General features: G+C 48.4%; 1 protein-coding gene across 2 annotated transcripts in view; it reads left to right on the top strand.

Moving 5' to 3' along the window:
* Nucleotides 1-27952, top strand: part of PTGFRN (prostaglandin F2 receptor inhibitor) — a 111414-nt gene that overhangs the window by 21307 nt on the left and 62155 nt on the right. The window contains exon 1 of one of the 2 annotated variants that reach the window (XM_019956733.2): nucleotides 8790-9875. The exons of the other annotated variant lie outside the window; for it this stretch is intronic. Coding sequence (XP_019812292.2) covers nucleotides 9827-9875 — 49 coding nt within the window. The 5' untranslated portion in view covers nucleotides 8790-9826. Of the gene's footprint in view, nucleotides 1-8789; nucleotides 9876-27952 lie in introns of those variants that run through there. 2 annotated transcript variants of the gene reach the window in all.

Genomic DNA, 27952 nt, shown 5'->3' with positions numbered 1-27952 from the left:
TAACTCTCTCATTTGTCAGGAATAAGTAGTTCTCATGACAACCCCCACTCTTTCCCCACAAAATACAATGTTTCACTCTTTTCTCTTTCTTATACTAGCATGCAGGGCCTGAGTTTGTGTGCTCAGTCCTGTCAGAGTCTTCGCCACCCCACAGAGCATAGCCCTTGAGGCTCCTCTGTCCATGGGATTTTCCTGGCAAGAACACTGGAGTGGGTTGCCATTCCCTTCTCCAGGAGATCTTCCCAACCCAGGGCTTGAACTCGAGTCTCCTGTGTCTCCTGCACTGCAGTCAGATTCTTCAGGGAAGCCCAGCCTGCAGTGAGAAGTGATCAGATCTTACTTTTCTTGGTTTTCATCATAATCTTTCACCACGCCTGGCATTCTGTATGTCACACACGTACCCAAGATGGCAGCAGAAGTGTGGTCTTGAAGGAGAAAGGATGTTCAGGCAAAGGGGAGGGCTGACAGAAAGCTTTTCCAATTTATTCAAATGGTAGTACTGTCCACATCTCATTTTTAAAATTAAAAACAAACACAACATTTTCCCTATGCTGCCACTGTGAGATGAACAGGGTGGAGGAAGAAAATGCTAAATGAGTTCCTCCTGACTCAAAGTCCTTGGTACGTTACCTGAAAATGTGTTTACCGAGGATGAATTTCTTCTCCTCGAGGAGAGAGCCTCATTCCAGCCATTCACCTCTTTAATCAGAACTCAAGAACTTTCCAAGTTAATTTATTTTAAGCAATTTCCTCCTGGAAACCCAGCACAGAGGTGGTCATACCCTCCATTTGAAGTGCTAATAACTCACATTGTAACTCCAGTCGGCTCCCTTGTCTGCATTTGGCGTATTTTGTGAAATCATTTTAATATTCCATAATCACTTTAATACATGGTGTAATCGTGAACAAGTTACTTAGGCTCTCTGGGCCTCAAATGGCTCCTCTGTAAAATGAGGAGGTTAGAGTAGATAGTGGTTTTGGATTATTTTTCCTTCAAATAAAATTTTTACATGGCGTTCCAATAGATAAGGGATAAAATTATACCAGTTCTAGTTGGAGAGGAAGCCTTTACTAAACAGGCCTGCTGCTGCTGCTGCTGCTAAGTCATTTCAGTCGTGTCCAACTCTGTGCGACCCCAGAGACGGCAGCCCACCAGGCTCCCCCGTCCCTGGGACTCTCCAGGCAAGAACACTGGAGTGGGTTGCCATTTCCTTCTCCAATGCATGAAAGTGAAAAGTAAAAGTGAAGTCGCTCAGTCGTGTCTGACTCTTATCGACCCCAGGGACTGCAGCCTACCAGGCTCCTCCGTCCATGGGATTTTCCAGGCAAGAGTACTGGAGTGGGCTGCCATTGCCTTCTCCACTAAACAGGCCTACCAAGTGTCAAATACTGGTGCTGGGTGAGTAGAACACAGCTTCTTTTCTCATTCTGGTGGGGGAGACAGAGGTAAATACAGGACAGCTGTTCAACTATAAGACACATTCAAATACAGAGCTAGAGAGAGGCACATGGCACGGGCAGGTGGGGGACAGCAACCTGGGGGAACAGGGAGGGCCGTAGCCATAGCAGATGGTCCAGGCACAGTGCTGGGGCCCTCCAGTGGTTTCCACACAGTCATGTGGGACAGTTCAGCGCATGCTGCCAGTGGCCCAGCCCAAGCACACCTGCATCTGTCCACCTGCCTGCATCAGGACTCGGGCTCAAAAGCTGCAGACAGAAGCGTCTCAGCTGTCAAGACATGAGGACCAGAGGGTCAATGCTTGAGCCTTCTGTCCCCTAGAGGACGGTTCTGAGGCACAAGGGACACAGAGGGCCCGCAGCAGGGCCTCCTCGAAGAGCACACTCTTTCTTCTCTCCCTCTCCTTCCCTGACTTGCCCCCCTGCTCCCTCAGCGCTGCTTTCTGAGAGCACTTCCCAAGTCAGCCACTCACACCCAAGTCAACATCTCCAGTTTTGCTTTCAAGGGAACCTAACCTAAAGGGGTGGCCATGTGCTGCAGTGTGAGAGTGCAGAGCTGGGACAGGACAGCAACAAACACTGAGAATGAGAAGCCGCGGAGTAGGTCAGGGGCTGGCTGGACCGGCACATTTGAGCTCGAGCTGTTGTCTGCATAGAATCTGGGGTCAACTACCATCCATCTGCCCAGGACGCTCTCAGACCACTCCAACCCTCCAACCCATGTGTGCTTGGAGAGGGCAAGCTCATTCTAAGATTTGCTAATCAGGGCAGACGAATCAACAGTGCACTTTTCAAGGGTGAGCAGAGGAGAGGCCACCGCCAGCTGCTGGGTTGCAGCGCCCTCCTCATCCCACCAGTCCTCAAGCTGAAGGGCGGCTGACACAGGCAAATCAATAGCCAGCCTTTCCCTGGAAGCAGAGTTCATTCCTTGTGATTATTACCTTATTGTATTTAATCTGCAAATGAGGAGTTAGAATTTAAAATGTGTCTTGAAGAGCAGGAGGTGTGGAATAGAATTTTACAGTAGGGAGAATAGAAAACCACTTCCTATGTTGTGCCCCTACCTGAACATAATAAGAGAAATGAAAATGAAAAAAGGTAAAATGAGGGAAAGGAGTTCCTTTCCCTTGCCAATTATAGTGGCGAGATAAGGAGGAGCTGAAAGTGAGGCAATTCAAAATTCATGGGGGATGTCCTATTCCTGTCTGCTAGAGGAAGGCCACAGATTGGACCATAAGCTTTCTAACCACTATCATGAAAAGGAAAACTGCCAGTTACAATATTTACAAAGTCCATAGGGAAAGATGGAGGGCAGGAGGAGAAAGGGATGACAGAGGACGAGATGGCTGGATGGCATCACTGACTCAGTGGACATGAGTTTGAGCAAGCTCCGGGAGGTGGTGAAGGACAGGGAAGCCTGGCGTGCTGCAGTCCACAGGGTCGCAAAGAGTCGGACACCACTGAGCAACTGAACAACAACAAGGTAGAAAGAAACCGGTCGCCGAGATCAGCACAAGTCTTTGTAGCACTGAGACCACGGTAAAATTTCTCCATGGGTCCTAAGTAGAGAGGCTGCTGCTGGAAGTGATGAAGCGCATCTGTAAACCTGTCCTTAGGGCTGTTCCTTAGGACGTCCCTCAATGCAATTCAGTAAGAGCAACTCTATGGGGTGATATTAGGATAGAGCTAGGTGTCACACTCGCTGATGGTCTACTTAATTCATAATTCAGGGGTAGGTTCTCAGGGTACCTAAAGGAATATATAGACCACATTCACATAGGGCAATCTTCCGGAAATATTGTTTCATGCAGCTGAGCTCTTAAAAGTGTCGGGCAGAAGAAAGTCTGAAATCATTATCTGGATGGTGGCTGGTCCAGGTGGCTGGTTAAACACAAAAGCACCTGCTCTAGCCATCCATCAGCCCACCTGGGGCGGGTCTGCCGTTGTCTTGTGAAATGCTGGGGCCAGACCCAGATGCCCACTATGACTGGGATGCAGACCTCCACATTTCCTTGGGCAGGTGGCCAAGATTCTCCTCGGAAAGTAACTTCGTATTATTTCTAACTCAGAGGCAAATGGGTGAGCTAGGCCCCACAAGCTTTAGGTCATAAAGCATGGATGTAGCAATTTTAGACCACCAAAAAACATATTGAAGCAGGGACCCCAAAGGCTTCTGCCACAGGGAAAGAAAAGCCATTCAGTAAAGTGTTCCTGAAGTGGTTTGCTGTTACCATTCCCCACGCACCTTCCAGGAGAGACAAAGTTACCAAAAAAAGTACCTCTCTATTAAATGACTTGCAGAAGACGATTATGAGCTACGAAGTGGATGAAAATGGGAAGATGTCTATCAGAAATGGTGGCTTGGTTTTAAAATCACTACTCAGCATCCCCACATAGAGTAGGTAGGTAGCAGGGGTAGTAACCCTCCTTGTTGTCTGAGTTGTTCAGTCTTAACTAACTCTTTGTGACCCCATGGACTATAGCCCCTCAGGCTCCTCTGCCCATGTGGTTTTCCAGGCAAGAACACTGGAGTGGGTTGCCATTTCCTTTTCAGAGGCTTTTCCTGACCCAAGGATTGAACCCAGGTCTCCTGCATTGCAGGCAGACTCTTTACCCTCTGAGCTACCAGGAACTAGTTTTGTGCAAAGCTTCCACAGACTTTGCTCTGTTCTCTAACTGCAAGGGCACACACCAGCCCAGCCCTAAGGGGTGGAAGTTCAAGAAAAGGAAACAACAGGGACAAAGACTTAACTTTGGAAGAGGAACTAGAAAAGACAGTTGGCTGGATTTAGATAAATCACACAATCTTGAGGACTTCCTTCCAAGGCAGCTTGTCTGGGTCCCCACCCAGTACAGTAATCCCCTCACAGCCCCCCTTACAGGTAGGCATGTAACTTTTCACTAAAAGGATAACACCAAATAATAAAGCTCCTCTCATCACTGATGACTAACTTCTAATGTCAAATGATGCCAGTACAGTTCTCTAAGCAATTTTTACCCAATGACTCAATATAACACCCGAAGCAAGTCTATTTCTCCTTTGAAAGGCAAAACTTCCACATAATCCAAAGATAACTACTCAGAGCTCCCTGTTGTCTTCTCCAAGTCTTCCATAAGAGCCTATTTCCATATAAGGTAACTCCTCTCTGGAAGAGGGTTGCCAGATTTAGCAAATACAAATGTGGGATGTCCAGCTGAATTTGTGTTTCAGATAAATAAGGAATACTTTTTCAGTATAAGTATGCTTCATGTAATATTTGGGATGTATTTACACTGAAAAAGTATTCCTTATTTATCTAAAACTCAAATTCAACCAGGCATCTTGTATTTTAGGTAGCAGCTCTACTCTGGTTGCATTTTAGTTTGCAAATGTTTTTGAAAGGTAGTGCCTAGAACTTAAGGCATTGTTCCATTTGAACCTTCAAGCAGAGCTCAAGGTGGGTGAGAAAGTCTGATAGAGGAACGGGGACCCCCTCACCCCTTGACCAGCTTCCCATTACCTTCACTCATGCTTCTGTGTGAAGAACAGGGTAAAGCGCCTTCCAGTAAAGGCAGAAAGCCCCTTCCCTGACATACCATCTTGGGACCAGGGCACAAGGTCAGGCCAGGTGGGCACCTTTGGATACCATGATGCTTGGCAGCCGTAACTTGGTAAAGCATCTCCTCCAACATCCCTAAGCCCCCTCTAGCTATTTCCGACTTCTGTGATGTGGCCACACTTCCTTCCCGTAATGGACTCTGCTGTCTCTATTCATTGTTGGAGGTATTTCCAGCCCGGATGATAGCATATTGGCACAAAACTATACACGATAACTGGTGCCTCTCTCTCTACTTACCTCCCCTTCAATTTCCTTTGCTCTTTTGGCATCAATCTTCTCCCCCTTCCTTTACAGCATTTCAGGTCTTTTGATACATTAAACTAGATTATAAACTCCTCTAGGGCAAGGGCTAGGCATGCTCTTAATATAGTAATAATGCCTCACTTCTGTAGAAAGCTTTTATTGCAAAAGCCTTGTCTCATTCCATTTTCTTATTTTTCTCCTCACACTTTCACCCCAGCGTCGCTGCAGGAGTAAATGATTGGAAGTCACTCCTGGTCTGGAATCAGGGTCAGTTCTGGACATCTAAGAACACTTTCTCTGTTATCTCCCATTTTGGTCTTTGAGGCCAGAGGTCACAGAGCACAGCCTTTGGCAGGACCATACTTAACCCATTCCAGGCAGATAAGGCCCCTTTCTGTTTTTGAAACTTGTCAGATGGGCATTCCACAACTTCCCTCATGGCCTCACTGAATGACTTTCACTCATCAGGAAATGAAGGCTTCCTCTCTCCAACCCCTACCTTTTTAACTCTTAATTCCATTGTCTCATTCTGTGATTAAATCTTAAAGTTCTTTTTGATTAGTAATCCCCGTGTTTAACTTCAATAGGAGAAATAGACACCTGGAACCAATACGAAGGAAACGTTGTGAAAATGATTAGTGGAATGAAATGTTGCTGTAGAACATATTCTTTTGCTGGCCATTCTGCTAAAGTAGCATCAGGGTCATCTGTAGAGAAACAGAGAGAGGCAGAGAGAAAGTGAGGGAAGAAGAGAGAGAGAATGGGTTGATGGAAGCAGAACAGGTAACACACAGGGTCTGGGTGACTCTTAGGATAATCGGCAAATTCATTCATTGGGACCTTTTGACATTTGCATGTTCACCTTTAAACAGTAAGGTGATTTTACTGATCTCAGCAGGAAAACCTGTTACAAGTGAGAATGTAGGACCCTCGGGGGTTTTCAGGGGCAACGCCTGCAGACAGATCCCTGTAATCAAGAGACAGTAACGGTTGGCTGTTGTGACCGGAGCCTCTGAGGGTCTCCGTGATCTGGCAGGAAACCTACAGAGGCGGGACTCTCCTCCTTGGGGATGGGTGTGGATCAGAGTTACTGGAGAGTGAGGCTTCCTGCCCCAGGCAAGCCTACAGACTAAGCAAACTGAGAACAATTGGTTGGGGCAAAAGCCTTACCAATGGGGTTACTCACTCGAAAATATTAATAAAAGCCTTTCATAATGAAAGCATCATCAGATTCCAGAGTTATGACTTAACACATTGTGTTGGTCTGTTTCAGGTGCTCTGTTCCTTTAGCTGGAAACATATTTTATCCTCTGGTAGTCAGGGCTGTGCAAAGGGTGTGGTGCTATGTCCAAGCACCTGTAGTGATTAATTTAGCCTCATTTTCTGCTACATAAACGGTTATCTAGGGCTGACTCTCATGACATGACACAGCTGACTACCCACTACCAAGAAACCATCCACTTTTGTCCTCATTGTTCTGGCCCTGCCTGGACAGTCTTATTTCTTCTTTCTATTTCAACTAACTACTGCTGTTTCAATGACTGTAAGATGCACCATTAATTTAATAACATCTGGGTGTGGGGAAGGGAGGAGAGAAGAATCCCTTCCGCATTGAATGCACAATTGCTATTGTTGGCTCATCCGTCCACCTCACAGCTAGAGACCTGCTGGTCGTTCAAGACTTGGTTCACAGTCATCCCCGCTGAGCTTTTTTGGACAAGCTTCCTCAGGACTGACCACTCCCTTGTGTCACAACTGCATCTGGCAGTGCTTTCACACCTGCTGAGTCAGGACACAGACTGTAAGCACCTCAAGGGCAGGAACGGTTATATTTACCTCTGTTTCCCCAGGCTCGAGCCCAGTAAGTGGCATTAATTCACTCCACAAATGTTTACTGAAGACCTACCATGTGCCAGGCACACTTCCTGACTTGCACTTTGTTAAACAAAAGAGTTTTTCGCAAACATCGACTCTGCAGTGATGTGAGAGACGTAAAACGAGTGTATGACAGTCTGTCTTCCACTATCAGACAGAGACGGAGCACTGTGTTTGCCGTCAGCTTGAGCTGATACAACAAATATCATGAACTGGGCGGCACAAACAACAGACAATTATGTTTCCCACTTCTGGAGGCTGTGAAGTCTAAGATCAAGATGCTGGCCCATTCAGTACCTGGTGAGGGCCCTCTCCTGGTTTGCAGACAAATGCCTTCACACAGCACAGATATAGATATAATGCCTCTCACGTTTCTACTTATAAGGGCACTAATCCCATGCATGAGGGCTCCATCCTCTGCACTTAATTACTCCCCGAAGTCCCCACCTCCAAATACCTTTGGAGATTAGGGCTTCAATATATGAATTTGGTGGGGGGACATAGTACATTCAGTGCGTAGCATGGGCTAAACTGAATGTGACCAAGTGCCAGAATGTGTGCTTCAGGTGTTAAGCACTGTGGGTAGTTAAGAAAGGGAAAGGTTTGAGCTTCTGGAGGGGTCAGGTCTTACTCTTCTCTGTAGCTTCAGCATCTCTCAAGGCCTAACATGAGGCTTGCATTTAAGGCTGATTGAATTAAATTGAAAGACTTCCCAGAGAAATTCTAGAGGATTCCATGGGATGGGAAATGCAAAGGAACTGCTGGGTGGGTGAATAGCATGAAGAAAGGCTTGGTGATAAAAATAAATCTAAAAAAATTTTTTTAGCATGTTAAAACATATATAACCTTTTGTTGTTTAGTTGCTAAGTGTTCTTGCCTGGAAAATCCCAGGGACGGGGGAGCCTGGTGGACTGCCGTCTATGGGGCGGCACAGAGTCGGACACGACTGAAGCGACTTAGCAGCAGCAGCAGTTGATAAGTATTATCTGACTCTTTGCGATCCTATGGACTGTAGCCTGCCAGGCTCCTCTGTCCATGGGATTCTCGAGGCAAGAATACTGGAGTGGGTTGCCATTTCCTTTTACAGGGGTCTTCCCAACTCAGGGATTTAACTGGAATCTCCTACATTGGAAGGCAAATTCTTTACCACTGAGCAACTAGAAAGTCCCATATATAACATAGAATCTACCATTTTAACTTTTTAAAGTCTACAGTCCAATGGCATTAAGTACACTCATATTATTGGCCCAACAGGGACGAATTTTTAAGTTTCTTGCAGATGGGTTCATACCTGGCTAAAGTCACTTTTGTTAGTGGAAATAAGAAACACTTGTTAGTGGAAAAATGACGTACTGAGGTAAAAGCAATGTTCCTCTCCCCAGTTGGGGCAGTTTCCCACTAACATCTGTGATTTGTTTTGCATATATTAATGAGAGGCTGTGGCACTGGGTGGGGGGGGGGGGGCACCAGTGCTGTGTTTGAATTATCCTTGAGAAGTTTTAAACAATGAACACTAAAAATTTCCCCCTAATACTGGGTCTTTTGTATTCAAATTAAAAGCACAAAGCCCCATTGTGGGAGAAGAAAAGAATCTTTATTGGCAACCAGTTCTGTCCACTTAAAGCAATAAATAAAAAGTTTAAAGAGTACATTCCATATGAAGTACTGAAGCTATTAATACACTTGGGTTCTGAGCGTCCGCGTCCCCCCCACCGTGGGTCTATTTGTGGTAAGTGTTAATCAATGCCATAGGCACTCCGGAGAAGGAAGGAGGTGGGCGAAGGGAGGTGAGGCCTACCCAACCACAGGGCAGTGAGCAGAGCCTGTGAGATCTGGGTTTTGATCTCGACACTTCGCGGTGAATCTTCGGGCAAGGCACCCAAACACTTCACGCCTCTGCACCTTGGAGGCTGGCATCCCCGGAGTTTACAGTCCTTCCATCTCTTTCAGTCCTATCTGGATAATATTTAGCCAAGTCCTAGCGGCTGGTTGCTGGGTGCTTCGTTCGGGACGAATGGGTGACCGTGCGGGGAGTTAGCTGAGGGACCCGGAGGCCCACGTGGGGACTCCAGAGTGGTGGGACGCGGGGTGGCTCGGAATGGCGCTCAATCGATGGGATTTCCAGACGAGTCTTTCCAAGGCCAACTTTTAAAGGTCGGAGGAAAGTTTGTGGCGGGGCGGGGGCCCCGAGGTGGGGGGAGCTGGGTGGGCTGCGACGCCTCCTCCCCTTTAAGCGGGTGGTCCCAGCGCTGCCTCCGTTACCTGGAGCGGGGAGGGGCTTGGGAAAGTTTGTGTTTGTTGCTGGCAAAGCGCCGGATGGGAGGCGCGGGCGGGCGGGTGCTGCGGTTCTTCCCTCCTGCTTTCGGGAAGCGGTCGGGGTTGCAAGCTCGGCTCGGCGGGGCGGCCCTGGCGCCCGGCTCCCGGTGCCCGGCCGGCTGGAGGAGGCGGGCAGAGGCGGGCGGGAGCGGAGCGGAACGAGGGGCGCACGTCCGCCCCAGCGCTGGGATTTCTCGGCTCGCGAGGAGAGCGGAGCAGGCGCGCGGCCCAGGCGGAGGAGCGCTGACTCTGGAGCAGCCGGAGCTGGAGGAGGAGGAGGAGGAGAGGCGGCGGGGAAGGAGGAGGAGGGGGAGAGTCGCTCCCGCCCGGCGAGCATGGGGCGCCTGGCGCCGAGGCCGCTGCTGCTGGCGCTCCTGTCGCTGGGTGAGTGCGCGCGGGGCCCGGTGAGGCGCAGGGGGCTCGGCCGGGTGCGGGGGGACTGGCGGGGCGCGGCTGCCGCGCGCGGCCTGGAGCGCCAACGGGGCCGGGGCCGCTCCCGGGAGACCTGGCCGGGGTCCGCGGGAGGTAGGGCCCGGCTGGGGAGAGGGCGCGGGGCCGCCCGGAGCCGGGCGCGGGGTGCGAGTCGCCGTCCAGTAGGCCGAGCCTCGCCCCCATGTGCGGGGGGGAGTGGCCCGCGGCCGGCTTCCCCCGGCCCTCCGTACCTGTTAGTCGCCAGCTGCCGGCTCACCTTGAACTCCCGGCCCGGAAGGTGCCCGCGGTCCCGGCCCTAGTCCCAGGCTTGCGAGCGGAAATCTGCGGCTTTCATCTGCCCCGCCATGGCCGAGAGCGGCAGAACCGCGCTCCGCACACCCTACCCCGCGCCCAGCTGCCTTTCCAGGGAAGCGAGAGGATCCACCAACTTCCTTCTCCGAAGGTCACTGGGTGGCCCCGAGCGCTACAGTCAGAATGGGTGTGCGGGGCCCTCCGTTGTGTTAGCTGTAACTAGCTCTTCTCCCTCAGTCTTCTCCTTCAGCGCTTGTAGAAGCTGTCTCGCTGCATATTTGCACACAAAGACCTGGGTGCCTTGGCTTCTTCAACTTTTCCTACCTGTTACTTTTCTCCCTTGCTGTCCCCTGTCTTGCACACTCTCTAAACCTAGGTCCCTCCTGATCATTTGACCCAGCGCCCTCCACCCAACCCAAGGAATCTTTGGTGTTTCCCCCCCCCCGCCCCCATCTTCCATACACACAGACACCATCTTCACCTCGTATAATGTGGTTATATTAGTATAACCAAGTGGTTATCAGCCACAGAAATCATCTGCTTATTAAGTGCCCACCGTGGATCAGGGAGGCTGACTCTTAAAAGCTGTTCTTGAAGCCTTCAGTCAGTGTCAACCAGAACAGAAGGAATCCTGTGACCTGCACGGGGATTTTCTTCCTCACCCCTGGAGATGGCAGAACTGAATCTTTTATAAGGCCACACAGTGTGTGGTGTCTGTCCTAGCCAGGCCCCAGCTGCACACAGGCTAAGTGACTACACTGCACTTATGGTCCAAGGGTCCCAGTGGAGGCCTTGCATTGCCACTCCCAGCCTGGCATCAGGTCTCACACTGCCCCCACCCCTGTTACTCCTGCCGCCGGTGGGGGCCAGCCTTTCCAGCTGCTACTGTGTTTTCTTCCTTCCCCTCTGAGGGGTTTTCTGGAACTTCCTCCCTAAGAGAGCTCACCCAGCCACCACACTGCTTTAGATGCCACCAGGTGCAGAAAGCTTGCACACCTTGCACTTGATTTTGTGGCGTCTCTTCTGTGCTCTCAGATCCTAGTGCTTTAGTTCTCTTCCTTTCACTCTGGGACCCTTGTGGGTTTTCCCTTTGTTGCACACCGCTGGTGATAGTCCACACCCATTACATAATTGGCTGATGTGTCTGGGTCAGGCAGGGCCACGGCCACTGGTTGCACTGATTGTGCACTGCTCAGCTCTAGGAACAACTCGAGGAGCTGCTGTCACTTTCTGCCTGTGTGAATGACCCTCCCTAGAGTTGTGTGATTCACAACCCTTGCACTAGTTAAGTGGGTGGGGCCAGGTAGAAATTTGAAAAGAATGTCCTTGAGTAACTGTGGTAAGAGGAAAAGAGAGAAAGGGCAAAGAGAGACTAACAAAAGCAAAAACAGAAGTGGGGAGAGCCCGGCTTGTAGCTTTGAGGTATACCAGTCCACGCTGCCTGGCTGGACATCTCATGTCACCTATGCACAGGGAATGTCTCTGGTGTCACCAGTCAATGCCTTGTCCCCTAACAGTTACTGAACTTCATGTTTATGTGGTAACTCTGCCATACCGAATCTCACTTGGTGTGGCTTCAGTTTGACCTCCCAGATGCCCTCCCTGTGATACTCTACGCTGTACTGATCCCTGCCACCCAGCGTGTTGATAAGCTAGATCATCTTTCCTCTTGTATTGCAACCTGGGCATGATCTTACTGTCACTCTCTTTGACCTCCACATTCACTCTGTCTCTCAACTCTGTCGCTTTTCCCATAGTGCAGACTCCAGCATCTTCTGTTCTTCCTTTATCTAAAACTACTGTCCTAGCCCCAGTTCTGACAGCTCCCCACACAGATCTGACATCTTCCTGTTTGACTTTTCCTACCGGCCTCCCTTCGGATTGTTTTTGGAGGTGCCACCTTAATTCCATGATCCCTTATGATTTTCTTCTGAGGATGTTCTGTCCCTTGTATTCTCTCCCCTACTACTTCTCTCTGAGTAGGGACTCTCATTCTAAGGAACTTGTTTGCTACCCTTTACATTGAATGTATGTAAACCTTCGGGCCTTTCCATTTCTCATGATCTGGAAAACTGTCTCCTTCTTCCCTCTTACCTGTCTATTTCCTTTCCCCCTTAAAACTGCTTCCTCCATAAAGCTTCTCTAAATGAGTCTACCTATCACGATCACAGCAGAACACACTCAGCTTCAGGTTTTCACTTCCATGGCCTATGTCTCATCCATCCATTTAATACAGCATTTCTAGAATGCCCACTGTGGCAATAAGAGTGTCCCAGACAAATGACCAAGACATAGCGTCTCACTGAGTGGTCAGGTGGGATGGGCGGACAGTTAATAATAAAAGCTAACTACAAGCCAGAATGACGTACCTGACATAGAAACCAGGTACTGGTAGGAAGCAAGGAAGAGGATGATTAATTTTGACTTGGGATTGAGGTTGATTTTGCTGAAGAGGTGACATCTGAGCTGAGCTGAGCCTTGAGGATAATTAGTATTTTGAGAGAAAGGATGGGAGAGGCTTCCAGGCTCCGGGGAAAGGCATCCAGCATGGATGAGTGGAAGGACATGGTTCATTCAGAAAGGGCATGGAAGTTCCATGAAACTGGAGAACGGTGGAGGATACACTAGGAGGGAAAAGTGGGTCTGGGCTGGATTCTGAAAGCTGTGCCTGCAGTGCTGAAGTCCTTGCCATTTGGATGGGCTTGTTGGCCTTGTAGGTGCTGCCACACAACTGTGCTTCTCCCATCAGAGCACTTATTTATCACTGTATATGATTTTTCCTGCTCTAAATCCCCACTCTGATTATATCCCATGAGGCAGGGACCAGGTTGGTATTGTTCGCTATGGTATTCCTCATACTGAGTGTCCAGCACAGAGTAGGTGTTTGGTAAATACTGGCTGCCTGAATGAAGGCATGTATATATCATTTTGTCTGTGGGTTATGGTCTGCCATTGCAAATTCGCAGTGTGAGATTGATACAGCATGGTGATGTGTTTGAGGAGGTCAGTCCTAGTGTGCAGCATGAATTAGAGAGTGGGAGGTGTGAAGACTGTGGAGAGAGATTAAGATACTCTCTTCATGTGCATCTTTTTTAAAAAAGTTGCAAATCCATCAAAATAGTTTCTAAACAACAAAAACATTACATCTTTTTTGAAATCCAAATTTCATGGATGGGTGCTGTATTATTCTATTGGGTAGGCTGAATTGTTCTCACAAATAGACTGAAAGCACAGTGGTTCAAACAACAGAAGTGTCTTTCCTAGCCGTTCTTGGGGGGCAGGGTAGGGGGTTGGGGATGTTTCCAGTGAAATGGTTGGGTGGGATTGCTGTTCCACATGGGCATTCTGAGCTCCCAGGCTGATGGTGGTTTTGCTGTCTTCAGCCCATAGTTTCTAAGTTTACCTGGGTTGTCATCATCACCTTTCCAGCCCAGTAAATAGGGGGCTTCCCAGGTGGCTCAGTGGTAAAGAATCCGCCTGCCAATGCGGGAGACACTGGAGATGCAGGTTTGATCCCAGGGTCAGGAAGATCCCCCGGAGTAGGAAATGGCAGCCCACTCCAGTGTTCTTGTCTGGAAAATCCCCTGGACAGAGGACCCTGGCAGGCTACAGTCCTATAGGGTTGCAGAGAGTCAGACACACTGAGTGAGCGCATAGCACAAAGGGAAAAGAGCATGGAGGAGGCTATCTAGAGGCTTCCTGGGCTAAGCTCGGAAGTGGCTCCTATCACTTCTGCATACACTTCATGGCAGAGGATTTGGTCCAGGCCACACTAGGTGCCAGGGAGGCTGGGAAATGCAGAGGAAGCTGGTAGCAGTGTGCTGACCACTGTGGAAGAAGAGAAGAAAAGATCTGGGGGACAGCTGGCTGTCTCTGTGTTACTTATAAAGAATATAAGGTAAAAGGATGAACGTGCCCACCCTCCCACTGCCCAGGCATAGCCACTCGTGTATAATGTACATGTGTCCATATACTAAATATTGTGTTTGATTTATATATATATAATTTTATTTATATATTTTTATGGTTGTCCTGGCTCTTTGTTGCTGTACGAGTGCTTTCTCTAGCTGTGGAGAGTGGGTGGGCTACTCCAGGTTGTGATGTACAGGCTGCTCCATGCGGTGGCTTCTCTTGTGGAGCCTGGGCTGTAGGGCACACGGGATCGGTAGTTAGGGCTACTGAGCACAGTCTCAATAGTAGTGGTGCACGAGCTTAGTTGCTCTGTGGCATGTGGGATCCTTCTAGATCAGGGATCAAACCTGTGTCTCCTGCGTTGGTAGGTGGATTCTTTACCAATGAGCCATCAGGGAAGCCCTGTTCGGGCTTTTTTCATAGCTTCTGCACAGCGTTCCACTCAGAACAGGCACAGAGTAATAATAGCTGCTATTTGAAACATGCATACCAAGCATGAGACTATTGAATTCTCTTGACAACAGTTTGAGAAAGGTACTGCTATTTTCTCCATGTTACAGATGAGGAAACTGCCAGCCAGAAAAGTTAAATAACTTGTCTGGATTCATACAGCTAATCCATGGTTGAGCCAGGATTTGACCGCAGGACCCAAATTTGGTCTCTGCCGAGTTAGGATTGACTAAGGTTCGCCATCATCTTCGGCTATGTACCCTGAAAGATTAGTTTAAGTGAAAAAGGATGCAAGTGGTTTGGGGTGAGTGCAGCCCAGGCAGGATTCCCGAAGGGAGGGTCCATGTCAGGATGTAATCCCTAAGGCATCACCACCCTGCTCTGAGGACACGGACCAAACTACAGCTTCCTCCAGAAAGCTCTGGAGGAGGAAGGCTGGCGGGAGGAACCCTAGTCAATCCATCCAGCTCCACCGTCTTTGAAGTGCCGTGGCCTTCAGAGAGTCCTCAGCTCTCATTTTAGCCTTGTTAACAGAATTCCTGTATCTGCCAAGCTGATGAATGCCTGCCCTGGCTATAATTATTCTTATTAGCCTGCCGAATAGGAATTCTAGTCATCGGCAATCATTCCTTACAAGGCAGTCGGGCCAGTCGGCATGTATAGGGCTATTTTGTTGCTGTGCCTAGCTGCCGAGTTGATTTCTACCCCATAGACTGAATGTACATTTCCATACTGGCGCTGTGTCTCACAGCTGAAGAAGGTGTGTGCTTATCTGTCAGTGTACGTCTGTGTCTCACTTTATCAAATGAAGTTGGGGGAAGCTGTCAGGGCAGTTCATAGCTGTTTGGTTTAATTGCCTTGGTTCCTTAAAGGCAGGGTAGCAAGGCCATTTGACGCTCTGCTTTGGGAAAATAACTTGAACTGGCAGAAAATTCGTCATAATTTATCTTCTGGAAAAGGCAAAGTGCTGTAGTTGGCACACCCAGTGCTTTTTAGATCTTGGAATATTTTCCTCCATACCAACTGTAGTCTTTGTGAAGCAACAGAATTAAACCCAGTAACTAACACTCTCATGGACCAACAGTGTGGTTTCCAGGGTCTAGAGATACTGGCACTGTGGGCAGATTTGTGTTCTTCGAAGTGTTGATTTCCCCCCAACACTCACAGTGTGTTCGTACTGGATTATGCGGTCGCTAAGCAGCTGGATTCAAGTTTAAATATAACATTCTGGGACCTCAACTGCATCCTACTTTGCGCTGTTATAAGTGGCTGAATGTGAAGGCATTGATATCCCTCAGGATGTTGCAGGGCATTGGAGAAACAGTGTTTGGCTTAGAGTTGCTCTTGTCTAGGATGAATTTGCCTTAGAACTGTGAAGAGCAGCATTGTACATAAGGGTTCAGGGGACTTTTCAGAATGGGTGATACCTTGGAATCCTAATGAAATAGAGGCAGCAATGCAGACAGATGGGTTACTTCTCAGACCTTAAAAGTGATAGCAGGACTTCCCTGGCGGTCCGCTGGTTAAGAATCTGCCTGCCAGTGCAGGAGAGATGAGTCCATCCCTGGTCCAGGAAAATGCTACATGCTGCGGAGCAACTGGGTCCGTGTGCCACCACTACTAAGACTGTTCTAGAGTCCAAGGGCCACAATTACTGAAGCCCGTGCGCCCTGTGTTCCGCAACAGGAGAAGCCTCTGCAATGACAGAAGCATTACAACTAGAGGGTAGCTCACAAGCTGCAACGAAGATCCAGCACAGCCATAAATAATAATTTTAAAAAGTGATACTAAGCCAAGAACATCCTTATAATGGTTCTTCCTTGTTGTTACTTAGGGTTGCTGCTGCTAAGTCGCTTCAGTCGTGTCTGACTCTGTTCGACCCATAGACGGCAGCCCACCAGGCTCCCCTGTCCCTGGGATTCTCCAGGCAAGAACACTGGAGTGGGTTGCCATTTCCTTCTCCAATGCATGAAAGTGAAAAGTGAAAGGGAAGTCAGTCAGTCCTGTCCAACTCTTCACGACCCCACAGACTGCAGCCTACCAGGCTCCTCCATCCATGGGATTCTCCAGGCAAGAGTACTGGAGTGGGTTGCCATTGCCTTCTCCCTACTTAGGGTTAGACTGGACCAAACTTCCCTGCTTGTGGGTCATGATAAGGGACCCACATGGGGTTCGAGTGGGTTGTAGGTATATCATTATACTGACACCCTCAGCTCCTGGAACTCACAGGTCAGAGCTGCCTCAAAACCAGAAGCCCTGTCTACCCTGACAGCCATAGAGCTATTACCGTTTCCTGTGTGTGCTGTGATCAGATGAGATTGGCCATTCTCCCTCTTACCTGGGGGAGAGCCTTGCAGCCCCTGAGCCCCAGCCTGGCCTTGGGATGAGTAGTTTCAAGATGGAAGATGAGAAGCTAAGTGACATGGCATGTCGCTCATTGATTTATTTAGTGAATATTGAGAGAGTACCTCCAGCCAGGCCAAGCATTGTTCTCAGCTCTGGGGATGCTGCATCAGACAGAGCCAGTTCAGCTCTGCCCTCCAAGGATGGGACAGGATGGACTCAATGCGTGGTTGGTGGTGTCCCCGGAAAGTGCAGCACCACCTGCCCTGGATGATAGAGGCAAGGGTCAAGGGCGAGTTCGTGGGAATGCCTATAGCAAGGGGACAGGAAATGGGAGGGAGCGTTCTCGAAGGAGTAGTCCCAGGGAGGAGAACCAGGAGATCACTGTCAGAAGCCAAGCAGAGGTGAATGCTGTAGATTTGTTAAAGGACAAATGGCCAGTGGGCTTCCCTAGTGGCTCAGTGGTAAAGAATTGCCTGCCAGTGTGGGAGTCATGGGTTCGATCCCTGGTCTGGGAAGACCCCACATGCCATGGAGCAACTAAGCCCACGTGCCACAACTGTGGAGCCTCTGCTCTGGAGTCCGGGAACGAAAACTACTGAAGCCCATGTATCCTGGAACCCGTGCTCCGTAACAAGAAAAACCACCACAATGAGAAGGCTGTGCTTTGCAACAAAGAGTAGACCTGCGCGCGCCCCCCCCCCCCCCCACTGCAACTAGAGAAAGCCTATGTAGCAATGAAGACTCAGCACAGCCAAAATTAAAAAAAAAAAAAAATATATATATATATATATATATATATACACACACACACACACACACACTTGGGGGAGAAAGAAATGGCAACCCACTCCAGTATTCTTGCCTGGAGAATCCTGTGGACAGAGGAGCCTGGTGGGCTGCTGTCCATGGGGTCACACAGAGTCAGACATGACTGAAGTGACTTAGCATGCATGCATATATACTTGGGCTTCCCTGGTAGCTCAGCTGGTAAAGAATCTGCCTGAAATGCGGGAGACCTGGGTTCAATCACTGGGTCGGGAAGATCCCCTAGAGGAGGGCATGGCGGCCCACTCCAGTATTCTTGCCTGGAGAATCCTGTGGAGAGAGGAGCCTGGAGGGTTACAGTCCATTGCAAAAGAATTGGACACAACTTAGGGAGCAAAATGACAACAGCAACATATTAATCCCTAGAACTTTGCTACTCAAAGTGGGGTCTGGGGGCCAAGAGTGTCAACAGCTCCTGAGAAAAAGCTCAGGACCTGGTCCAGTCTGCTGAATTCGAGTCTGTGGTTTAACCATATCCCCAAGGGATTCAAATGAGGGATTTAGAGGGATTCAAATTCTCTGAATTTTGAGATAGCCTTATCTGGAAGAGTGCTTGACACATGGGCTGTTTGGTGGCCTGGACATCCCTGGTGAACTCTGAGGCAAAGGCCGTGGTCAGAGCATCAGAGCTAGAGGAGTATGGGATGGTGTGGGCTCTGTGGGAATGAAGCAGGTCGTCAGTTAGCCATGAAAGAAGGTCTATAGTGGAGGCACTTAGCCTGGTCTCCTGACCTTCTCTACCAGGTTCAGCAGCTGAGGAGCAAGACAGGGATGTGGTGTGATCTCTCCAAGAGAGGAGGGTGCAGGAATTCATAAAAAGTTCTGACAACATCATGGAGACAGTTGGCCAAAGGGTCCAGGTGGGACTGGCAGCTGAGGGGCTGGAAGGCCTGGTGAATCACAGAAGGTTTGAGGGCGTGGGGGACAAGATGAAGGTGAAAAAAGGAGATTCCGAGGTCCAAGGGCACAAGTGGGCCAGGAAGGTAGGAGGTGGGGGTTGGAAGAGGTAACTTCTGAGTCCAGAGTCTCAGAAATGCAAATCTGAGGGGCAGTTGGCCTGGTGGGTAGTAGCCAGAGCCTTCACCTCTCACATCATTTTGGCCAGTTTCTCTCTAACATCTGACTGGGTTGGGCTGAATGGATTAAGAGACAAAGGTGTGAGGTTTTAGAAGCTCCAAGTACTGTAGGAACAAAGTCTTAACCTGTGACGAAGATGCATGGGGGTTGGGAGCAGGTGTGCTGGGGAGGAACCAACATTAGGATGAGGGTTATTCCTCCTTAAGAAATTCCTTCTTACGTGTATATGTATGGCTGAGTCCCTTTGCTGCCCACCTGAAACTATTACATTGTCAATCGGCTCTGCTGTGCTGTGCTTAGTCACTTAGTCTGAACCTTTGTGACCCCATGGACTGTAGCCTGCCAGGCTTTTCTGTCCATGGGGATTCTCCAGGCAAGAATCCTGGAGTAGGTTGCCCTGCCTTCCTCCAGGGGATCTTCCCAACCCAAGGATTGAACCCAGGCCTCCCGCATTGCAGGCAGATTCTTTACCACCTGAGCTACTAGGGAAGCCCATTAATCGGCTCTACTCCAATACAAAATTAAAAAAAAATAAAGAAATTCCTTCCTACCATTTATATAGCACTTATTTTGTGCCAGGCACTGTATTTTCCAGTTATTAACTTATTCAGTAGGCTACATAACCCAGTGTTGTTCAGTCGCTCAGTCATGTCTGACTCTTCTTGACCCCATGGATTGTAGCACTCCAGGCTTCCCTGTCCTCCACTATCTCCTGGTGTTCGCTCAGGCTCATGTGCATTGAGTCGATAATGCCATCCAACCATCTTATCCTCCGTTGCCCCCCTTTTCCTCCTGCTCTCAAATCTTTCCCAACGTCAGGGTCTTTTAACCCAAGGGGGTAGGTATATAACCCAATGGGGTAGGAACTATTATGACCTCCATTTGATAGAAGAGAAAACTGAGTCACAGAGAGGTGAAGTAACTTACTCAAAGTCACACAGTAAGTGGGTGAGCTGCTGTGGTTCAAGCCCAGATGGCCTGGCTCCAGAGTCTGGGCTTATCCCCACAACACACTGTTCTGCCTCTCTGTCTTAGTCCAGATACTCAGTCAAACACATATTTGAAAACACAGAAAGGAATTGATGCGGTTAGTTAATATGTGATAACATTTGTGTCCTTGTCTTTTAAAACAGGAGGCTGGGATTCTGGCCCTTGATCTTCCACTCACTGGTTTTGTGACCTTGAACAAGTTGCTGAATAGCTCTCAGCTTCTGTAAAGTAAAAGGCTGGGCTAGGTGATTGCAAGGCCTCGGTTCATCTCCAGAAGTCTTTGAGTTCACGCTGACCCCTGCTGCGGGCCAGATGGGCTGCTTGGTCCAGCCCTGGCTCCTCGCCCATCTTTCCCACCACTCCTGTCTGCAGCCTAGGCCTTTTATCTCTCACCTGCCTGGCATCTCTCCACAATGGGGCTTTGGTGCCTCAGAGGGCTGGGGAACTGTTTGCTGTTTAGTCACTGCTGCAGCAGCTTTGTCCTCCTAGCCCATCCCGTGCCCTGAAACTGGGCTCTCTTCTCATAGTGCTCTAGGTTACTGAGATGTCCCTCCCATGGACTATCTGCGGTTTCCAACGGATCTCTGAGAAGTCACAGAAACCGTAAAACTGATCAAGATTTCTGGGTGGCCGTTGTTGCTTAGTTGCTAAGTCCCCATGAACTGCAGCACACCAGGCTTCCCTGTCCTTCATCATCTCCCAAAGTTTGCTCAAACTCATGTCCATTGAGTTGGTGATGCCATCCAACCATCTTATCCTCTGTTGCCCTCTTCTCCTTTTGCCTTCATTCGTTCCCAGCAAACTGTTCCTTATTACTGATTGTGTGTGTGTGTGTGTAAGTTTTGTTGAGGACCTCAGCCACAGGTAAGTTTCAGTTGAGTAATATGTGTTTTCTTCCCCATTTAGAACTGCCCTTGAATCAGTAGATGGTTATGCACCACTGGTTCTCCTTTTCCTGACTCCCCCAAACCACAGCGAGAAGAGACACAGACACCTTTCACTGGATCCAAATGTTGACACTACTTTGGATTTTTCCACACTCCTATAGAGTAGGAGAGTTGAAATTCCAGCATCTCCAATCCATAGCCTTAGTTGGCTGAGCAATGTGTTCTAACGTTTGTGGACTTTCTTCCTTTTCATCCTCTTAGTCTGAAAGGGGAACGTGCAAATGATGTTGGCTACAATAGCAATGAAAAGGATACATTCTCAAAAACTCCATATTGTTGGTAGGAGCTTGTGTTAGGACCTCAGTCCTTACTGCATGCTGGCTGCTGCCCAGACCTCCTGGCTACTCTGAGGTACACCTGTGGATGGTGGTGTTGACCCATGTCCTGGACGGGGGTCTTTCTGAGGCTCATCAAGGACCCTCATCAAGCTTCCCAGGTGGTGCTTGTGGTAAAGAACCTGCCTGCCAATGCAGGAGACATAAGAGATGCATGTTCGATCCCTGAGTCTGGAAGATTCCCTGGAGAAGGGCATGGCAACCCACTCCAGTATTGTTGCCTGGAGAATCCCATGGACAAAGGAGCCTGGTGGGCTGCAGTCCATAGAGTTGTACAGAGTCGGACACAGTTGCAGCAAGGACCCTCTGGGAGTGAATTCTCCACTGTGTTTGAAGTGGCTTGCTGTCATGAGCTATCCTGGAGGCAAAGCAGAGGATAGTGCTTTATAAATGCATTGTCCCTCTAGGATGTCCTCAGAACAGAATGTTAGCTAATTTAATGTCTGTCCTGCATGCTGCTACTTGGCTTATGCTGTGGTGAGGAGTTAAAAAAAGGCAAAACCTAACCACTTTTGGCACAGCTTTTCATCTTTCCATTTTCTCAAGGCTGGCACACCCAGATGTTTTATTTATTAGAAGGCATTATAGTCCATCATCTTTGATTGGGAAATACATGCAGGAAGTTCCAGCTGAAGACCATAGTGCCCAGCCCAGAGCCTGGCACATGACAGGTGCTTGGTCACATTGGTCAAGTGAACACAGATGTGAATGAATATGTTGTGCCCAACTGTTAATATACAACACTCCTGCTTTTTCTTATGGCCTTATTTTTTTCACACTTCAGCAGCATTTCGGGACTCTTTACTATGTTTCTGGTCTTCCCTGGTGGCTCATATGATAAAGAATCTGCCTGCAATGCAGGAGACCTGGGTTCAATCCCTGGGTTGGGAAGATCCCCTGGAGAAGGAAATGGCAACCCATTCTAGTATTCTTGCCTGGGCAATTCCATGGACAGAAGAGCCTGGTGGGCACGGGGTTGCAAAGAACTGGACACAACTGAATGGCTAACACTATCATGTTTCTGACACTGAAAATGACATAGGGATTAGGAAGTGGAGTCCAAAGTGGAAACTGAACCAGTTACAACTGAACAGCAGGAATGGATGGTGGGTGCTTTTTTAAAATCTTGAGTGGATGGATTACTGGACAGCTGTGCATATGGGGCTTTCACAATTATAGGGATAAGATTGAGGCTGAGAGCTGCTTTATCATAAAGCTCCATGGAGCAGGTGGGTCTGGAAAGCTGTTTGAGCCAAGAGCAGGAAAAAGCACTTCAGGTGAGAAAATGACCAGCGCAGCATCTCAGATATGGGGAGTAAATCAGCATGTGCGGGTGGTGTGCTGTTTGGGGATTAGCTGACTTAAGGTGGAAAAGGAAAACAGACCTCAGGGGTTGTGGAAATTAAACTCTGGGGCCAGGAGGTTGGTGGAGGGGAAGAACGGGAGCAGAGTCACCCTGAAAGGTGTCAGCAGCATTTTTGGTGCCCACAGAGCAGCTAAGAACCCACATACATGAGGCTGGCAAGGTCCACTGGGGCCCACAGGAAGCTACTCTGCTAAATTAAGGTGATAAGTCAGGCCATAATCTTATTTTTGGTTGTTTCTTAGGAGGAAAATGGCTCACAAAACAATTGCCGATGTTCCCCTTAGGTAGTGTATCAGAGCATTTCTTCAAAGGACTATCGCCTGATAAGAGACACAGATAAGTTTCAGAGGAAGGATGGAAAGTTTTAGATGGTTTTCTCTGGGACCAAAGCTAATGCAATCATGTGGTCTATTCATCAGAGTCCCACTTTAATAACAGTTTATCCCACAAACTAGTTCTTTCTGAACATCAATATGAGTCCCAGAAAGCTTAGTGTTGAACCTGGCTTCTAAGTACCTGGGGATGGTGCTTCTGTTGCTGCGTCTGTGGAGTGTCCCAGAGGCACGAGGTGGTATGCACTGCCCAACTGCACCTTCAGGATCCACAGACCTAATGGGAATTACCCCACAGCACTGTGGTCCTAAGAAAATGGCACAGGTAAGACAAGCTCTGTGTTCTCTCTGGTGTGTTCACTGACAGTGTGTTAAGTCTCGGAACAAAGAAGTACAAAATCAGATTTAGAAGAAATTTTATTTGGCTGTGCTGGGTCTTAGTTGCAGCAGGCAGGATCTTTAGTTGTGGCATGTGGGATCTAGTTCCCTGACCAGGGATTGAACCTGGGCCCCCTGCAATGGGATCATGGAGTCTTAGCCACTGGACGACAAGGGAAGTCTCCATAATCAAGTTTTGATGACACCTGTTGAAGGCTTTTCAAACATCCCTCATTTCATGCCCTTAGAAACAGCTGTATAATCTGCCCACACATTGCCCCTGTTATGCTTATATATTGTCTTGGAGTTACTGCTGTTTGTTTAATTCTTTGGAGCCCGGTTCAAGCCTCACGCCCTGGGAGTGGCGAGCACGCATCCTGACCCAGGGGGAGACTGCCTGTAACGTAAGCATGCAGCTGCATCCTTTCCTGTGTCTTGGGCTCTCACTGGCCCCATTCCTTCAGAGCACAGCCGGAGATTTATAACGATCTGCTTACTAGGTTGAGTGTCTGTCTCACCCCAGACTATACCATACAAGCAGGGCCAGGTCTGTTTCTGTTTACTCCAGTGTCTTAGGACTTTGAGTCTTTGAATGATTATGTATTTAGAAAACGCCTATATATCTCATGTATATATCTCATATACATACATATATATATATACACACTACATATGACATGTACAAAGCATATATGAGATACATGTATAAAATCTGTATTGTGGGCCTTAAGCCACAAAGGGGATGGAGCTTATCTATGTGTCCTCAGTATCTTTATCTTCCGTTTGTGTACTTTACTGGTTTTTTTTTTGTTGTTACTACCATAGCATTTTCGAAGTAATTGCAGAGCAGGGGTTTGTAGGGTTGGGTAGGGGAGGGAAAAAAATGGAGTCCACCCATGAAGAGGAAGAGGTGAGGAAGAAGTCCTCTTTCTTCCTCATCTTTCTCAGTTTTTCCCTTTGCAGCTCCTGTGGAAGACAAATGACTCATGTGTTCTCACTATCATCTCTCCACCCGCTCTGACCTTTGTGGGACTGGCACAGCCTCTCCCATCCCCGACTGGCATCTGCTCCCTCCTAGGCTTCACCTTAGTTGCTCACAGCGTGGGGAAGCACTCTTGTTGAGTTCCAGTACAGGTTTCAAGGGCCTGGTGGCTGGGTTAACCACATACTGCCTCCTTGCCATCACTGTTCTCATAGACGGCAAGCTCTGGGCACGTCTGCAGGAAGGGGCAGTGGGGCTGCTGCCTGCAGCATGTGTTGACCTGGCTTGTGACGACTCCTTATTATCTACCCTGTGCCAGGCATTAGACCTGAGCTCTGGGCATATATAAGGACGTAGTCACAGACCCTCAACTCCTGGAGCTGCCGGTCTCAATGTGGAGGCCTGACATATACCCAAGAAGAGAGGTGGCCTGGAAGAAGTGTCTAAGGGGATTTCCCTGGCGGGTCCAGCAGTTAAGACTCTGTGCTTCCACTGCAGGGGGCATGGGTTTGACCCCTGGTTGGGGAACTGAGATCCTGCAAGCAGTGTAGTGCAGCCAAAATAAAAAGTGTCTAAGGATTGTTAGGAAAAAAATGCTACAACTTCAAAGGAAAGGCGGAGTGTTCTGGGCTAATTTAGACAGAGGTGCTCTTACAGAAAAGGTGGGACAGCTGACATAATCCTTTACACCTGCTTGTATCACTACCTGTATCCTCTCTACCTGTACAGAATATGCATTTTTTAGGTTTTAGTGCCATGCCTGGATCGGGAATATTTTGTAAGGATCCGGAGCATCCAGGTCATTGGCTTCTCTAGCACCAAAGAAGAGTGATAATAAAACTGACGTGGCAAATTTGGGGGTTTGGATTATTGAGATGTTATCACTTCCTGAGTGATCACTTCCTGGGTGCTGAGAACTGGCTTCTTTTTTGAAATGTATTTATGTTAATTAGAGGATAGTTACTTTAAAAGTAAGCTGGTCTTGCCTGAAGAAAACCTTTCGGTGGCTTGAGTTGGGGGTAAGTTGTAGGGGCTTCAGAAGGAAAGGGTTGAGTCTTAAGATTGGGAAGAGCCTGGAATGTCACCTGGAGGAGTTTAAGCCTGATGTTGTGAGTGAATGTCTATTTTTCACTAGTTCTGCCTGCCCTAAGTCCCTTGTGTCCTTTATTTACTCGATACTTTAAAAGGTTCTCATTGTTGGAGGACTCATCTCTTTTTTTTCTTTTTTTATTGGGGTATAGTATTTATACTGTGTTAGTTTCTGTGTTGTGCTGGTCTGTGCTTAGTCACTCAGTTGTGTCCGACTCTTTGTGACCCTATGGACTGTAGCCCACCAGGCTCCTCTGTCCATGGGGATTCTCCAGGCAAGAATCCTGGAGTGGGTTGCCATGCCCTCCTCCAGGGGATCTTCCCAACCCAGGGATCGAACCCAGGTCTCCTGTATTGCAGATGGATTCTTTACCATCTGAGCCACCAGGGAAGCCCGTGTTAGTTTCTGGTGTACAGCAGAGTGATTCAGTTATATATGTGTGTACATGTGTGTGTGCACAGGCTCAGTCACTTCAATCCTGTCTGACTCTTTGCAACCTATGGACTATAGCCCACCAGGCCCTTTTGTCCCTGGGATTCTCCAGGCAAAAATACTGAAGTGGGTTGCCATGCCCTCCTCCAGCAGATCTTCCTGACCCAGGGATCGAACCTGATTCTCCTGTGTTTCCTGCATTGTGGGCAGATTCTTTACCACTGAGCCACCAGGGAAGCCCATGTACACATATATGTACACATGTATGCATATGTGTACATATATATATATTATTTTTCAGGTTCTTTTTCATTATAGGTTCTTACAGGATATTGAATATAGTTCCCTGTGCTATACAATGGGACCTTGTTGTTTAACTATTTTATATATAGTAGTTTGTATCCACTAATCCCAGACTCCTAATTTATCCCTCCCCACCCCCACCCTGAGATTTTCTATGAATCTGCCACATTGTTCCAACATCCTTGACGTTGACCCTTGGCCAGGTGTTGACTCACCTGATGATATGGTTCTGCACCCAGCAGGTGTGCAATAAAGAACCGCTGAATGAAGGAATGAGAGGTCAGAGTGATGGAGTCAAGGCCTGTTCCTTAAAGGGCATGTGAACTCAGAGTCATTTTCAAGTCAGTCTACCACACTACACCCCTCTCTGGGCCTCTCCACCACCCATGGCATCTGGTGGTGTGTCTGTAAATATCAAGGATAGGCTTAAGCCTTGCTGGGGGAGAGGGATGGACAAGGCAAAGGAAGGGCAGAAAATGGGAAATGGTAAAATCGGGAAGGAGAGGACACAGCTGCCCAAGGAAAGGAGCAAGGGAGGATTTCCCCAACAGTTGTCTCAGGTGCATTCGCGCCCAGATGCACGTTTAAACTCACGTGAATCCTCCATTCTCCATAAACTTGAGACTGCAAGGAGGGCCAGGTGTTCACACACAACTTGGCAGGCTCTGCTGGCCTGTTTGAACACAGGGAGGATTGAAAATGGCTGAATAGTAAGGGGTGCAGGGCAGTGCTGAGGCCTCCAGCAGCTGTTAATTTTACAGAATGTTCTAAAATAATCCTCTTGGATAGATCTTGCCTCAGCTCTTCCTGTCTCTGGTCCTTGGACAGAGAATTGTTTGAATCATGTCACGTGTTGTTATTTTGGTTACCCACCAGTAAAGATTGTCTCAAAGTGCTTTTTGTGTCTTTTTGTTCTTCTGTGGTCACCTAACTTCTCCGAACCTCAGTTTCCTGATTTAATCCTCTCAAGGTTGAGTATTAAATCATGTGAACAGGATTTCCAAACTGTAAAGCCATGCTATAAATGTAAGGTGGTTTCTGTCAATTACTGAGTCCTTGAGGGCAAAGCTTTCTGCTCGATACTTGGCTTACGTATCAGGGCTCCATCAGAGGAGCAGAGCCGCTGTGAATGTTATGGAATAAGACATCTAGTAGAGGAATTAGACTGTACAATTTTGGGAGGAGCTTGGTAAATGAAGGTCTGAAAGGGGTCAAGGAAAAGCCGGCTGTCCTGAAGCACTGGTAGGGGTGGACATGTCGAAGCTGGCCGAGGAACGGAGGAGCCAGGCAGGGTGGGGCCATGAAGAGGCGGAATGGTCTGGCATAAGAGTTTATGCAAAGACAATTGCCTCTTCATAGCTACTACCTGGTGGCCCTGGAGCCACTTTGGCCAGTAAAGTTAACATTCGGGAAGAAACCCAGAGCAGAAAGAAGAGCAAGAACAAACTAGAACCCACCGACACCTGCGCATCTGTCTCTCGCTTCCTTGAACCTTGATGACCCCTATAGCATTATGGCTCCTGCTTCGTTTCTGCTCCCAAATCTTGCATGTACTCACTTCCCTTTTGTCCAGCTCTAACCCGGAACTGCACAGGAAGGAGGACTCTGGGAGGTGTAGTTCATATAACCATATTGACTCAGTACAAACCTGCACAGTGTCATAAGGCAGAATTAAAGATTTGGCATGACTCTGGCCTCTCAGGATCTCTCAAAGGCCACATTGCTGGAGTGATGTCATGATTACATGGTCTGGGGCTTCCCTGGTAAGAAGTTCACTTGGTTAATGATCCAGTCTTTAAGAAGTGACTTGCAGCTGTGTTCCTCATTTGCCTCTCCTGTCTTCCTTGCCTTTCCTACTTGTAGTGCCGGAGGGAATGGTTATCTCAGCAGCAAAAGCTGTGGAAAGTTGCATTGACTGAAGAGCCTGTCAATTCCCAGGGAGCGTGAAGTCTTTTTTAAGGTTTTATTTATTT

This window comes from Bos indicus, chromosome 3 (assembly GCF_029378745.1).
Source record: "Bos indicus isolate NIAB-ARS_2022 breed Sahiwal x Tharparkar chromosome 3, NIAB-ARS_B.indTharparkar_mat_pri_1.0, whole genome shotgun sequence".
NCBI classification, from domain to species: domain Eukaryota; kingdom Metazoa; phylum Chordata; class Mammalia; order Artiodactyla; family Bovidae; genus Bos; species Bos indicus.
Note: the sequence above shows the minus strand (reverse complement) of the source record. Positions and strands in the feature narration are given on the sequence as shown.